This window comes from Bubalus kerabau, chromosome 22 (genome assembly GCF_029407905.1).
Source record: "Bubalus kerabau isolate K-KA32 ecotype Philippines breed swamp buffalo chromosome 22, PCC_UOA_SB_1v2, whole genome shotgun sequence".
In the NCBI taxonomy this organism is placed as follows: Eukaryota; Metazoa; Chordata; class Mammalia; order Artiodactyla; family Bovidae; genus Bubalus; species Bubalus kerabau.
In genome coordinates this window covers 14,071,352-14,085,463 of record NC_073645.1, presented here as the reverse complement: position 1 = coordinate 14,085,463, position 14,112 = coordinate 14,071,352, and the positions used below count along the sequence as shown (strand labels likewise).

The 14,112-nt window shown below is 41.9% G+C and overlaps 2 protein-coding genes across 7 annotated transcripts in view; one reads left to right on the top strand and one right to left on the bottom strand.

The window, feature by feature from the left end:
- Positions 1-3,600, bottom strand: part of KIF20B (kinesin family member 20B) — an 85,364-nt gene extending 81,764 nt beyond the window's left edge. For 2 of the 3 annotated variants that reach the window (XM_055560065.1, XM_055560067.1), the window contains exon 1: positions 3,415-3,579. In XM_055560065.1, the coding sequence (XP_055416040.1) occupies positions 3,415-3,437 (23 nt within the window). In that variant the 5' untranslated portion in view covers positions 3,438-3,579. Of the gene's footprint in view, positions 1-3,414 lie in introns of all 3 variants that reach the window. The other variant, XM_055560066.1, reaches the window with a different exon arrangement.
- Positions 3,601-3,677: 77 nt separating this feature from the next.
- Positions 3,678-14,112, top strand: part of PANK1 (pantothenate kinase 1) — a 104,902-nt gene continuing 94,467 nt past the window's right edge. Inside the window, exons 1-2 of one of the 4 annotated variants that reach the window (XM_055560073.1) lie at positions 3,678-3,901; positions 9,590-9,739. The gene's annotated coding sequence lies outside the window, so the exon portion shown is untranslated. Of the gene's footprint in view, positions 4,164-9,589; positions 9,740-14,112 lie in introns of all 4 variants that reach the window. The other 3 variants (XM_055560072.1, XR_008707024.1, XM_055560074.1) reach the window with 3 other exon arrangements.

Here is a 14,112-nt window from a genome sequence, read left to right as displayed (position 1 = left end):
CAGATGACACCACCCTTATGTCAGAAAGCGAAAAAGAACTAAAAAGCCTCTTGATGAAAGTGAAAGAGGAGAGTGAAAAAGTTGGCTTAAAACTCAACATTCAAAAACTAAGATCATGGCATCTGGTCCCATCACTTCATGGCAAATAGATGGGGAAACAATGGAAACAGTGGCTGACTTTATTTTTTGGGCTCCAAAATAACTGCAGATGGTGACTGCAGCCATGAAATTAAAAGATGCTTGCTCCTTGGAAGAAAAGTTATGACCAACCTAGACAGCATATTAAAAAGCAGACATTACTTTGCTGACAAAGGTCTGTCTAGTCAAAGCTATGGTTTTCGTAGTAGTCATGTATGGATGTGAGAGTTAGACTATAAAGAAAGCTGAGCGCCAAAGAATTGATGCTTCTGAACTGTGGTGTTGGAGAAGACTCTTGAGAGTCCCTTGGACTGCAAGGAGATCCAACCAGTCCATCCTAAAGGAAATCAGTCCTGAATATTCATTGGAAGGACAGATGCTGAAGCTCTAATACTTTGGCCACCTGATGCAAAGAACTAGCTCATTTGAAACGACCCTGATGCTGGGAAAGATTGAAGGCAAGAGGAGGAGAAGGGGACAACAGAGGACGAGATGGTTGGATGGCATCATTAACTCAATGCACATGAGTTTGAGTAAACTCCGGAAGTTTGTGATGGACATGGAGGCCTGGCGTGCTACAGTTCATGGGGTCGCAGCGAGTCGGACACGACTGAAGGGCTGAACTGAACTGAAACTACTACAACTGAATTAAGCATCTTGCTATATTTAAAGACAAATGTAGAGGTAAGCTTCACTGATAAAATATTAACATTCAAATATTTACTGAGAATCCACTAGGTGCAGAATATCAGGGAGAAATGGAGAGAGCACGATATTCTTTGAATATTATGATATACTCAGAACAGTCACTGCCAATAGGGTTCCTGGCTCAAGAAGGTACTTGTAACGGGCATCCACAGGCATTAAGTAAATGAGCCAAAGATGGCCCCCGTATACTGGCCCTGAATTGTTTACTTCTTCACAGCAGGCTGGCAACGTTAGTTCAAAAAACCAACGAGGTGTCAAACTCAAATTTTTATACATCTGTTTGCTTTATACATAGCCAAAATAATCTTAGTTTTAGCCATTTAGAGCCCATCTGGTTTGCACATTCCATGAAACGGCACTCAACCATCCGCTAGCCACAGACAAAATCCAAGACTATAAAGACCCCAAGCCACTGCCGCCCTTTGAAGTTCTCAGACATGCAGACTCCCTACTGTGCTAGGACACTTATACTGAGCTCCCTCTGCTATCATTCCCACTTCTCTCCAATTCCTTACCCTCCCCTTCTAGGTGTTAGCCCTTCACTCTAGTCTCCGAGAAGTCTCATGTTTTGGGCAGCTTTCCAAGCATGCAGTCCTGTCCAAGCGCTAACCTGGTCAAGATCCTTGTGTGTTACTGCCACCTTGTGGTATCTTTTTCCTTGATCAGCGTTGAAACCCCCAAACTCAATACAAGGCTGTTTCTCTTTTTTTCCCTAAACTTCAAAGATTTAAAGAAACTATACATTTACCTTCAACAAAACCCAGCAAACTACAAGATCAACCAACCATACAATTAAGCACGTTTAATCTTTATTGCTTTTTGCTTTCTTTGTATCATTAGTGATGTAATCAAAATGAGAAAGTATTTAAATGTAGTTTGATAGAATATTTCAAATATTTAATTTATGGGTGAAAATTAGAAAGAAAACGTATCTGATAGAATAAAAACCACTGATGTAGAACACAGAGGAAAAGTTTACAAAAACATGAACGTAATGGCTTGACATTTCATAACTCAAGTTTCATGGAAATGCCCAGGAAACTGGAAAGTAACCTTCATTCTTGGCCTTCAATTAATTTTTGGCTTAAAAAAATGTTGACAGATATTTTATGAAAATTACTAAGTTAAAAAGAATATTGTACCTCCTTAAAAAAAAAATGTTACAGTTGTTTGTGCTTGCTTCTATGTTCAGTTTTCATGAATAAACTGCCCCTTAACAATCATAAAATGGAGAGATACATTGTCACTTCCTGTACTTGTAGTTAACTTCTATGGACGTGTGGCCTCCCTAATTAGACTAGAAATGAGAGCAAGGACCTTATCTTATACTACTCTGTACGCCTACAACAAAGTCAGAGATTTAGGCAGTGATAAAGACTCCCTGTATAGTGGGTTAAGTGGGTTAAATAATAATAAATAAAATCCTCTATGCGCAAAATTTTTTTTGGTCCTATATTATCTCTAGCCAACAGCAAGGTTCAAGACCTCATGGCTGAAGGCTGTTCCCACGTCTGAGAAATGGTATCCTTTTTCTTCTCTCCAATGAGATTTCATGATTGAAGAATGATTGCTAACTGAGGTTGCCGCATGTCATCCACAAAATACAGTCAAAAAAAAGTCTTTACAATTAACTTATGAGTCTTTTACATTATTTTGCAACCTGAAGTCTCAGGTCTTGGACATTTAATAAAATGTACACAGTTATGGCTGTTTCCGGGTAATGCTACCTTGTTTTAAGAACGGATTCAAACCTGAATTTGATCAGCTTGGGGATTAAAAACAAACTAACCCATAAGGCTCGAACTTCTGTCCATTAGCCCTGCAGTAAGGAGTATTAGAGAGCGACCCTAAGCAGGAATCACTGAACCAAAAAGTATAATGAGATGGGGGAAACCTTCCAAACGGGGGGTGGGGGTGGGTGGGTGGAGATGACTGCAGTCATCACACTCGCCACACACACCCCCTCTCGCTCCGCACTGCAAAGACCAAGAAGGGAGCGCCCCGGCACCGGCGGCAGCAGTCTGGAAATAACCGCACAGACATCGAGCCCCCGACTGCCCTAAAAACAGACCAAGCCACTTGCCGAGCAAAATGCTCACCTTGGGGATACAGGACACCAGATCTGGCAAAGGAGGCCTGATCCTCAAAGCAGCAGTAACAATAATAAAAATACTAAGGCTGGCAAATACATGGTGCTTACTATACCAATGGCACTATTTCTAACAGTTTTACACATTATCCTTATCTTCGTAAGAGCCGGAAGAGGTAGGTTCTATAATTAACCCCTTTTAACAGATAAAGAAACTGAGGCCCAGAGATACTGAAGTCGTTGCCTTGCCTCAGAGGCGGCGATTGTTGTTGTTGTTGTTGTTGAGTCGGTCGGTTGTGTCCGACTCTTTGCAACCCCAGGGACTGAAACGGCGGAGACCAGATTTAAACCCTAACGCTAGTAAAATGGTTCAGCCCTCCACAGAGCACCCGGAGCCCCACGTATCGACAGTAACCTGAGGGGCGTCTTGAGCCCGGTCGGAAGGTACTCACACCGTCTGAGACCTTTCTTCACCTCACCTGGTATGTACGCAGTCCCCCATTTCCTTCCTCGGGCCCTCACCTGCAAACGTTATCCTGCCAGCCCCGCCCGCGACCAGCACTGAGTTATTGCCCTTTTCAAATTCAAACAATGGCGGCCAGGGGCCCGCATTGAACGCTGGGAGTGGGCGGAGCTTCCGGAAAGACGCGTCGGAGCGCCGCGGTCTCTCTCTGTGGATTTCTCTTCCGCTCCCGGGAGAAGCTTTCAAATTTGGGGGCGGGTCTCGGTACGCCGAGCGACCAATGGGCAGAAGCAGACTGGAGAGCGGCTAGTGGGCGGAGCTTCTCGCGGGTATCCGCGTGCCAAGCTGGGTAGGATGCTGCTTCCTGGCTGCGGTGGGTACCACCCTCTCTTGACAGCGTTGCGGATCTCGGATTCCAATCTGGAGACAATAAAGACGTAGCGGAGGCCCCGAAGTGAGGCCGCTGCCACCACACTTAGCTCCGCGAGTCCCCTAGGGACCAGGTGAGAAATGGCAGGCCTTTTCACTGCGGACCGGGAAGGCTCTGCTTCGAAAGAGTAACTTAGAATGAGCGCTGCCCGCACCCAGAAGGTCACTTCACTTCCTTCGCTTCATGATCCTACCTGTTGTCCGTAAGCGCCCTCATGGACAAGGTACATTTTTCTCAGAAAAGACTTTCAAAAGCATTCTTCACGTTTTGTGGGTTTGTTTGCTAGTTTTTGCCATTCTGAAAATATAAAGCAGCTACCTATCTTCCATGCACAGGTAAGGTCTTTGCAGTGCTCAAAATGTAAGTGCCAGTACATCGTCTCTGATGATCTTAAAGTGATCCTTTGCCTTAGGTGCAGTGTTATTACAGTCATATGACAAGTATTTACTACTTGGGCCATCTCTGCGTGCTGTGCTTCATTTTAAAGAAAAGTAACTGCTAACGTTAACTGAGCATTTACCTTGTGCCAGCCGTGGTCCTAAGCACTTTAAAACTGGTTTATGGTACTGATCTGGAGAACAACCCTATGAGGTAGATACTGTTAATATGCACTTTTTATAGATTTTGAGGAAACCGAGTTCAAGATTAAACAATTTGCTCAAAGGCATACAGCTATTAATGGTGGAACTGGGAATTTAAACTCAGCTGGATGACTTCAAGACCTGCCCTCTCACATGTGATCTTATTTTCCACTGTTTTATTTGGTTAGCAGCATTTGTAACATAGTAACTGTTTTGTTGAGCTTATTGTCTTTCTTTTTCTTTTTCTATATTTATGTTTCCCATAACCTACCCAGCTTCCCTTTCTAACTTCCCACTGTCTCATTCCGTTTGCTTTCTTTCCCCACAAAATCATTACTGTGGTGAGCCAGTTTGGAGTAAAGAAGGGATGCAAGGCCAGGAGTAAAAATGAACAGAGAAAGTAGATATGAAAGGGAAGAAAGCAGAGATGATCAAATAAAACTGTAATTTACTGTTTGGGCTGGAACTTAAGTCTTTAGGGGCCTCTGTGTCAAACTCTTCATTACCCCTTCAGGCAAGTCTACCCAAAAATCTACCCTTCCAGTCTGCACCTCATAACGCCTGTTTTGCTTTTTACTAGCTGTTACTGATTCCAACTCTTGGGCCCTCCAGGTGCTACATTTATTTATTGTTCAACAAATATTTATTGAAAACCTGCTAAGTACTAAACACTACACTAGGTGGTATTGAGACAGTGGAGGAGAGCTACCAAAAAGGACCCTAACCCTCCAGGAGCTTTGTTGTACAGTCGTGTCTGACTGTTTGCAACCCAATGAACTACAGCATGCCAGGCTTCCCTGCCTATCACTGTCTCCAGGAGTTTGCTCAGACTCATGTCCACTGAGTCAGTGATGCCATCCAACCATCTCATCCTCTGTTGTTCCCTTCTCTTGCCCTCAGTCTTTCCCAGCGTTAGGATCTTTTCCAATGAGTTGGCTCTTCAAATCAGGTGGCCAAAGTATTGGAGCTTCAGCTTCAGCATCAGTCCTTCCAGCGAAAATTCATGGTTGATTTCCTTTAGGATTGGTTGGATCTCCTTGCTGCCCAGGGGACTCTCAAGAGTCTTCTCCAGCATCACAGTTCGAAAGGATCAGTTCTTCAATGCTCAGCCTTCTTTATGGTCCAACTCTCACATCTGTCCATGACTGCTTGAAAAACCATAGCTTTATATGGACCTTTGTCAACAAAGTGGTGTCCCTGCTTCTTAATGTGCTGTCTAGATTTGTCATAGCTTTTCTTCCAAGGAGCAAGTATCTTTTAATTTTGTGTCTGCAGTCATCATCTGCAGTGATTTTGGAGCCCAAGAAAATAAAAATCTGTCACTGTTATATTCCAATAATTGACAAAAAATTGCAAATACAAATAAAAAGACATAATTGAGAAATTACAACTGTACTGAGTGTTTTGAAGAAAATGTTTAGAGCTGTAAGACAATGTCACTGGAACTTGAGCAAGTAGTGTTTGATCTGGATCTCCAAGGGTTATTAGATGTCAAATAAGTTTAAAAAAAAGAGAGGAGTAAGCACCCAGGTGTAGGGGAAGGATAAATACAAGAACCAGTGGATTTTCTGCCTTATTTTATTCTAGCTCCCAGCAGTATTCCTCACAGTTTGTTTCATCCACACAGTTAAATGTTTCACCCTTGAAACATTCTTCATTTGGCTTGTGGGCCAGCAAAAGGTCACTCTCTCCTTGTTTACTGTTAATCTCTGCCTTAGCATATTCAATATGGGATCGTGATTTTTCATTGCAAAACGTGAAGCCTCTCCTCCCTAATCTGTGCCTCAGTAAATGACACCACCACGCATCTACCTAGTTATTCATGAGGAGGAATCATCTCTGAGTTCTCCTTTTCCCTCACCACTCTCATCCAGTTCATAAACAAATGTATCTGTTGAACTTTTTTGTTAGAAGTGAAATAAAATGCTCGCCTCCCTTTTCACTGCCCAGACCCCTACAGCCTCCAGCTGGTCGCCTGCTTCACAGCCTGTTCTCCATTATTTATAAGGCAGCAAAACCAGCTTCAGGTGGGAATGATCATGTCAGCCTCTGGCTTAAAGCACTTCAATGACGTTTTAGAATAAAATGATATTTATATTGTTCAGTGAAAAGAAAAGATGCAAAAGTATATTAAAACTGTACTATTATGTAAGCAAGAAGAAGAAATGAGAGTTTACATACATATATATTCCACACACATTTTTGGTATATTTTTGAAGATAGAAATACAAAAACTATAAAACAGAAAATTAGTTGTAAATGGTTATCTATAGGGGATGGGAATGTGGCTTCTGTAACTTTTAAAAAAAAACCAGAGTTTTGCTTTTTCAAAAAATTATACCTAAAAATAAAAGCAAGCCCTAAAATTTAATACAAAGAAAGAGATGAATTTATCTGTATATTGAATTGTCAGCTTAGCTACACAGAGATAAACAGCTTGTTCAATTAACTTGGGCACAGTCTTCTATGTACAGGAGTTAGGAGTTGTGGGATATGATGAGCAAAAAGAAATGCAAAAAAATTAATAACTTGGCTTAGAAGGCTTGATGTTGAAACGGGTATTGGTATAATTTTGAAACTATTATGCATGTATTATAGGAAAAACCAAATCATTAAATATGTTCATGTTTGGTTCTAGGGTTCTCACTGTGGGAGAAGGGACATAAATATGGTATGATAGAAAGTAAAGAAGAATCCCATGATGTTAGATTTGAATTGGTAGTAGAATGACCTGGGTTGTTTGGGGGTTTTTTTTATCTTTTTTTATCTTAATTGGGTCCACTAAGAGGGCCTGGAGGCATAGAAGCCCTGGCACCCCAGTAACAATGAACACCCCAGGACCAAGCCACCCAAATGGTTTCTAAATACCATTTATCACTAAAAGAAACCAGTGCCTCTTGGAGAGAAGACTGCTTCCAGGTCTGGGGCAAGGAAATTATAAAGTGAGCCTAGAACATTCTTGTCAGAAAAAGAAGTCTTCAGAATGAATGAAGTCATTTAACAAAGGACACTGGATCTGGCATAAAGGGTTTTACACTGACTATATTTGGAACAATTTGTGTATCAAAAGAATAATGATGGTAATAGTTTAATAACACATTTAATGTTTTAAGTGCTCTTTGTAGGAGAGTGGATGAGGGAGAAAAGAACTAAAAATGGAAACCTCTTCTTTACACGAGAATGCCAGTTAATGCAAAAAGAATAGTAAAATATCCCCACTTTGCAACTCCCAATGTAAAAATTGACATCCCTGCTAAGTCACTTCAGTCATGTCCGACTCCCTGGGACTCTGTAGACTGTAGCCTGCCAGACTCCTCTATCCATGGGATTCTCCAGGCAAGAACCCTGGAGTGGGTCTTCATGCCCTCCTCCAGGGGATCTTCCTGACCCAGCAATTGAACCCGCGTCTCTTATGTCTCCTGCTTTGGCGGGCAGGTTCCTTAACCACTACTGCCACCTGGGAAGCCCAAAAATCAACATGCTGCTGCTGCTAAGTCGCTTCAGTCTTGTCCGACTCTGTGCGACCCCATAGACGGCAGCCCACCAGGCTCCCCCGTCCCTGGGATTCTCCAGGCAAGAACACTGGAGTGGGTTGCCATTTCCTTCTCCAAAATCAACATCGATAAAGCTTATCAGTTAATGCTAAAACAATGGATTGTGTGTGTGTGGTCACCCAACTCTTTGTGACCCCATGGACTGGGGCCCACCAGGCTCCTCTCTCCATGGCACTTTCCAGGCAAAAATACTGGAGTGGATTGCTAGTTTCTACTCCAGGGGATCTTCCCAACCCAGGGATCAAACCTGCATCTCCTGCATTGGCAGGCAGATTCCTGCCAGTGCATCACCTGGGAAGCCTGCCAGAAATGTTTAACCTGAATCTAATCATGAGGACCATTTTACAGGTCAACAGACCTAGAAATGTCAGTGTTAGGGAAAGAGAAAGTCAAAAGTCAGGTGCTTGTTGCTAAATGAAATCCATGAATCTTCATTGGTTATAGAATTTTTAAAAAGTAACTGCAAAAAGAAAAACATTTTGTAGACAATTGGGCAAATTTAAATATGGATTACATAGTAAATTATACTGAATCAGTATTAATTTGGGGGCATGTGATAATTTGTGACCATGTAGAAGCATGTCTTTATTTTGGAAAGATGTTTGTTTCAGTATTTAGCAGCAAAGTCTATCAGTGCTGCAACTACTTACCTTCAGAAGATTTGGGGGAAAAAATAGAATGTTAGGGAGAACAAAAGAAGAGAGAACAAAGAAAATAGATCCAAAACAGTTATGTGACAAATAGTTCATAGTTTTTATAGCTTTGAGGTTTTCTAAAAGGAAAAGGGAAAAAAAAATCCTAATTTTTTTTTTTTTTGGCCACACTGCCCTGCATGTGGGATCATAGCTCCCTGACTAGGGATCGAACCCACACCCCCCTACGTTGGAGGGTAGAGTCTTAACCCACACCCCCTTTACTGGAAGACAGAATCTTAACCACTGGACCACCAGAAGTCCCCCAAATTCCTAATTTTTATGATGACCTACTAGGTCCTACAGGATCAAGTACCAGCCAATCTTACTCCCCACTTTCTTACCTCTGTACAGTGAGTTCTACTCTGGGTACCTCAAACACACCAGCCTCTTGTAGCATATGTGAACCTTTGCATAGATTCCCTCCACCTGAATTCTCTCTTCTCCATTTATCATGTGACTCACTTATCTTCGTGCTTTAGATCTCTTTTATCATATTACCTGCTTAAAAAAGACTTTCTGTCCGTCTTATCTCAAATGCTCCTCTTTTTTATTTGCAGGCTAGATTTCATTTTCCTACTTATTACAACCAGCAATTATCTTTTTTATAGTAATTATTACATGTCTGGTTTTTGTTGTCATTGTTCTCCCACCTCCTAAAAGGTAAGTTCTGTAAGAGCCGTGTTTCTCTTGGTCACTGCTGTATCCTCAGTGACTCCGTAAATACGTGGTGATCAAACAAAGGCTTGCTGAACAATGAATGAAGGCTGAGGTGGCTGAGGTGGGTGGAGAGGGATGGGCTAAGGGCAGATCCTACAAGGCTTAGTCAACTAAGTGACTGATTTGGATTCTTATTCTAAGAACAATGAGAAACCAAAGGACTGTTGTAAGTGTGCGTATCATACAATACCATTTGCCTTTGTGTTTTGAAAAGGTTAATCTCCTGGAGCAGAGAATAGAGGCTGCCAAGGAGAATGCCGTTGAACCAGCCAGGAGGCTATTGCAGCCATCCCAACAAGAGGTGGTGATAATGTGGAACTGGGAGATGGCGGAGCAGATGCAGAAAACTGAACAGATTTCAGAGGTATTTTTTCCTGCTTTTTCCATCTCAGCACCAGCCACTAGTTTTCCCTTAGAAACACAGAGCCAACTTGATTGGGAGATGCTTAAGATTTAGGCCCATTCCAAATAATTCCCATTAGTCCCCTTGAAGTGAACGTTAGCTTAAGATGAAAAAAGTAAGTTACATCAAGCTGATTTCTTGCTCTGATCACAGCCTGTACAAGTAGTAATAACTAAGTTCCTCTGTGCTGGATACTATTCTAAGCACTTTATACTCATTCAATCCTAGATACCATGTGAAGTATTGTTATCAGTATCCTGCCTTTAGTTATTGTCCTATTGCTAAGTCATGTCCGACTCTCTGCCTTTAGTAGAGAAGAAAACAGTCGTGGCACTATTGAGGAACAGTAAAGGTATTCACTACACAGAGGTGTTAGGTTTAGTCAGGAAATGCCTGTAAAGTACTTTTAAAAGTGTCTGGCACATGTTAAATAATAACTTATTGTACAAATAGTAAACGATAGAATTGGAATCTGGGTAGATGGCTATAGAGTCTACACAGTTTACCACTGCTTCCTACTGCTTCTTCAAGTTTGGACCGAACACCCTGAAACTCTACTGAAAGAAGACGGAGTGCCAAGCTCCTGCGGCAAAGCCATCTCCAAATACAGAACTAATGTAGACAGTTGTTCAATCCAAAAACTGAGTAGGTATTTTTGCAGAGGTTTGAATAACAGGTTCAACAAACATTTATCAGGTACCCATTATACAGCAGGTATCTCTGTCTTTAAGAAGGCTTCGTCCTAAAGCAAGTCTTTCTCAATCTGAGATTTCAAGCAAGAATATAATCCCTGTTCCCTACAGCACCCATCGTATGTAATGCAATCATTTCTCTCTTATGCCTGTAGAATGGTATTACTTCTGTGGCCATCCTGAGAAACCTGAGAAAATAGTCACACGAATAATTTTTTTTTTTATCCTGTGGTTTATATGGGGAAATCCATGCACAATTTCAAAACAGTATGACAAATGTTATGATAGAAGTGTACAAAGAGTAATAGGAGCAGAATGAGAATAATTTAGAGTGAGAGTTCTGATGATAGAGAGATTTGAGTTTCAATATAAACTCAGTCACTTACAGGAAGTGACCTCGGGAAGGATATAAAAGTCTCCCTAAAGTTGTGAGGATTAAAATAGCATTTGTTAGTTATTTAGTAAAGCCTAACACATAATATGTTTCATCATGCTATTTGTTTTTATTCAATCTGCATAAGTCACTGGTATGCAAGCTCATGCATGTCTGTCTAGAACCTCTGTAACCCTGACACTTAAAACAGTGCGTTGCATCTAACAGCCATTGAATAAATATTTTTTATATTTATAAATGACATCCACCAAGGAAGGTTTTGTAAAGTGGCATGTAGACTGAAATGAATGAATGGGGTTTGCCAGTGAATTGTAGAAGGAGACCATTCCAGGCAATGAAAACATATGAGGCAATGAAAAAAAGACATGAGCACACAAAAGTCATTACAAAAACTGTAAGTACGTAGTTCAATAAGACTTTGAGTATAGCTACCATGGACGATGACAGGAGATGAAAAAAGCAGGCAGGACCTACATATAAAGGGTCCTGTATGTATGACATGCTAAAAAAGAGTTAGAATTACTGTATTCTATAGTGCATAGGAGGTTGTACACAGCAGAGACATGCAGGGGGGAAATGGAGGAAGAGAAGCAACAGAAAGGTTTAGGTCTGTAATATCCCAGTCTTACAATGTGGGAGTCAAGAGATGAAGGACCAGGACATAGAAGTTAATTATTTATAGGTGTGAAGGTAACCAGTAGAGGCAGAAAAATAACCATAACTCTCTTGGCTAAGTGCTTATCTGTCATTGTAGAAAGTAAGTAGATAGTGCCTATAATTAATACATGAAGAAATAACATTAGGAGTGTGTTATTCAAAAATATGTCAACAGAACTAGAAGTAGATTGTAAGGGTGATTGCTTCTGAGAAGCAGGACAGGAAGGGGACTGGGGAAGCTTTTTGTTACAAGCTCTTTTTAAATTCGTAATAAGAATTTTCTAATGTGATGTGTCAAAGAAACGACACACTATTCACTTACTGTGTGTCAAGCTATAAGACCCCATCATCTCCTCACTGAAGGAGGCTCCCCACTCCTGAGCTTGCAGAGGTTGCATCATTGGCCATCTTTCTAAAACATGGTCGACTGGTACTTGCCTGAGAGCTTCTGCACTCTCTCTTCCCTCTGTTCTCTCCAGATGTCTCTCCATGACTAACTTGTCATTATTCAGTGTTACCCTCCCCAAAGAGGTGATCTTTGCCCACTCCCCCTGAGCTTGCTCCCTTCACCCCCCACCCCCCCAGCCAGTCACTTTCTATCCAACTGACCTCATTTACTTTCTTCATAACGTTCTTACAATAACTGAAATTACTTTCTTTGTTTACACTATGTCTTCCCCCACCATAGGGCAGACCTATGAGACAGAGACTTCATCCATCTTGTTCACCACTATATCCCTAGTACCTAGGACAGTGCCTGGCACATAGTAGGTGCCCAATAAATCCTCATTAGGTATTCAATAAAACTTTTATTAATAGGATGTATAGAGGAATTCACACTGTGCACTTTCTTATATGCCATCTCATTTAGTCTTAAGACCCTAATATTTCTTCAGCATAAATATATACATGTAACTGCACACACACACGCGCACACACACATACTCCACAGATGGGTTTCCCAGTCCAGACTCTTCCAAGTCCTAAAGCTTGGGTTTCTGTTTTCTACTTCATCTTCAGTGTCCTCTGGTGGGGAAGGATCTCACACGATTTTGAAAAGATAAACATCTTCTTAAATATATATCTTTTCAAATATATCCTGTTGACAAGGTTGAAATTCATAGCAGTTCATTTGGGAGCCTAGCAAGGTCTTAGGACGCAGGCAGACATTCTCTGGGTTTCCCAGGTAGCTCAGTGGTAAAGAATCCACCTGCCAAGATCCAGGTTCTGTCCCCCGGTTAAGAAGATCCTATAGAGAAGGACATGGCAAGCCACTCCAATATTCATGCCTGAGAAACCCCATGGACCGAGGAGCCTGGCGGGCTACAGTCCATGGGATTGCAAAGATTCAGGCACGACGAAGCAGCAGCAGATGTCTTTCAGCTGGAGGAGCCAAGAGGCCCAGGGCAGGTGCAGCAGTGAGCTGACACTGAGGACAGCACCTGTGGGTCTCCTAATACACGAAGAGCCACACTCACTCGCACGGTGGGGATGAACTGCAGTCCCCGGCCTCCTTCCCACACAGCTCCCCGTGCTGGTCAGCAACCATCTCCTCACATGGGCTCCCTCCCCTACTCTGCTGTTTTTGGAAGTCCATCAGTTGAGTTATTAACTGTCTCTCTTTGAATCCCTGATCTAAAAATCTCAGTTGTCCCCAAGTCGACATGGGTAGATCTAACTACATGGAAGTATGGAACAAGAAAGAAGAACACAGCACTAGCATTTCAAGACCTTTTCTCACTGCAAATATGAAAAATCAGACCATTTATTACCAAAATGAAAGTTCAGTTCAGTTCAGTCGCTCAGTCGTGTCCAGCTCTTTGCGACCCCATGAATCGCAGCACGCCACGCCTCCCTGTCCATTACCAACTCCCGGAGTTCACTCAGACTCATGTCCATCGAGTCAGTGATGCCATCCAGCCATCTCATCCTCTGTCGTCCCCTTCTCCTCCTGCCCCCAATCCCTCCCAGCATCAGAGTCTTTTCCAATGAGTCAAGTCTTCGCATGAGGTGGCCAAAGTACTGGAGTTTCAGCTTTAGCATCATTCCTTCCAAAGAAATCCCAGGGCTGATCTCCTTCAGAATGGACTGGTTGGATCTCCTTGCAGTCCAAGGGATTCTCAAGAGTCTTCTCCAACACCACAGTTTAAAAGCATCAATTCTTCGGCACTCAGCCTTCTTCACAGTCCAACTCTCACATCCATACATGACCACAGGAAAAACCATAGCCTTGACTAGACGGACCTTTTAAAACCAAAACATTATGCATTATATCTTGCATTGTTTTGAAAATAGCACAAGGCGGTGCTAGTGGACCTCACATATTTTTCAGCAGCAGTTATAGACTTTCTGGTGAACTTTTCTAAAGACTTCTCTTTCTGATGAGCTATTTCAAGATTCTGGCTTCCTCAGAAGGAGGAAGAAGGATCATGCCAATATGATCTTTTTATTTCAGAAAATATTACCTTTATTATATGTATTTCAGATTTTCATTACTAGGGAAAATAATGATGTCATGAGTAGTTTGACTGTTTTTGGTTGAGGAAAGCCAGTGAATTCACTGTAATTAATTGGAACATAATGAGACCAAT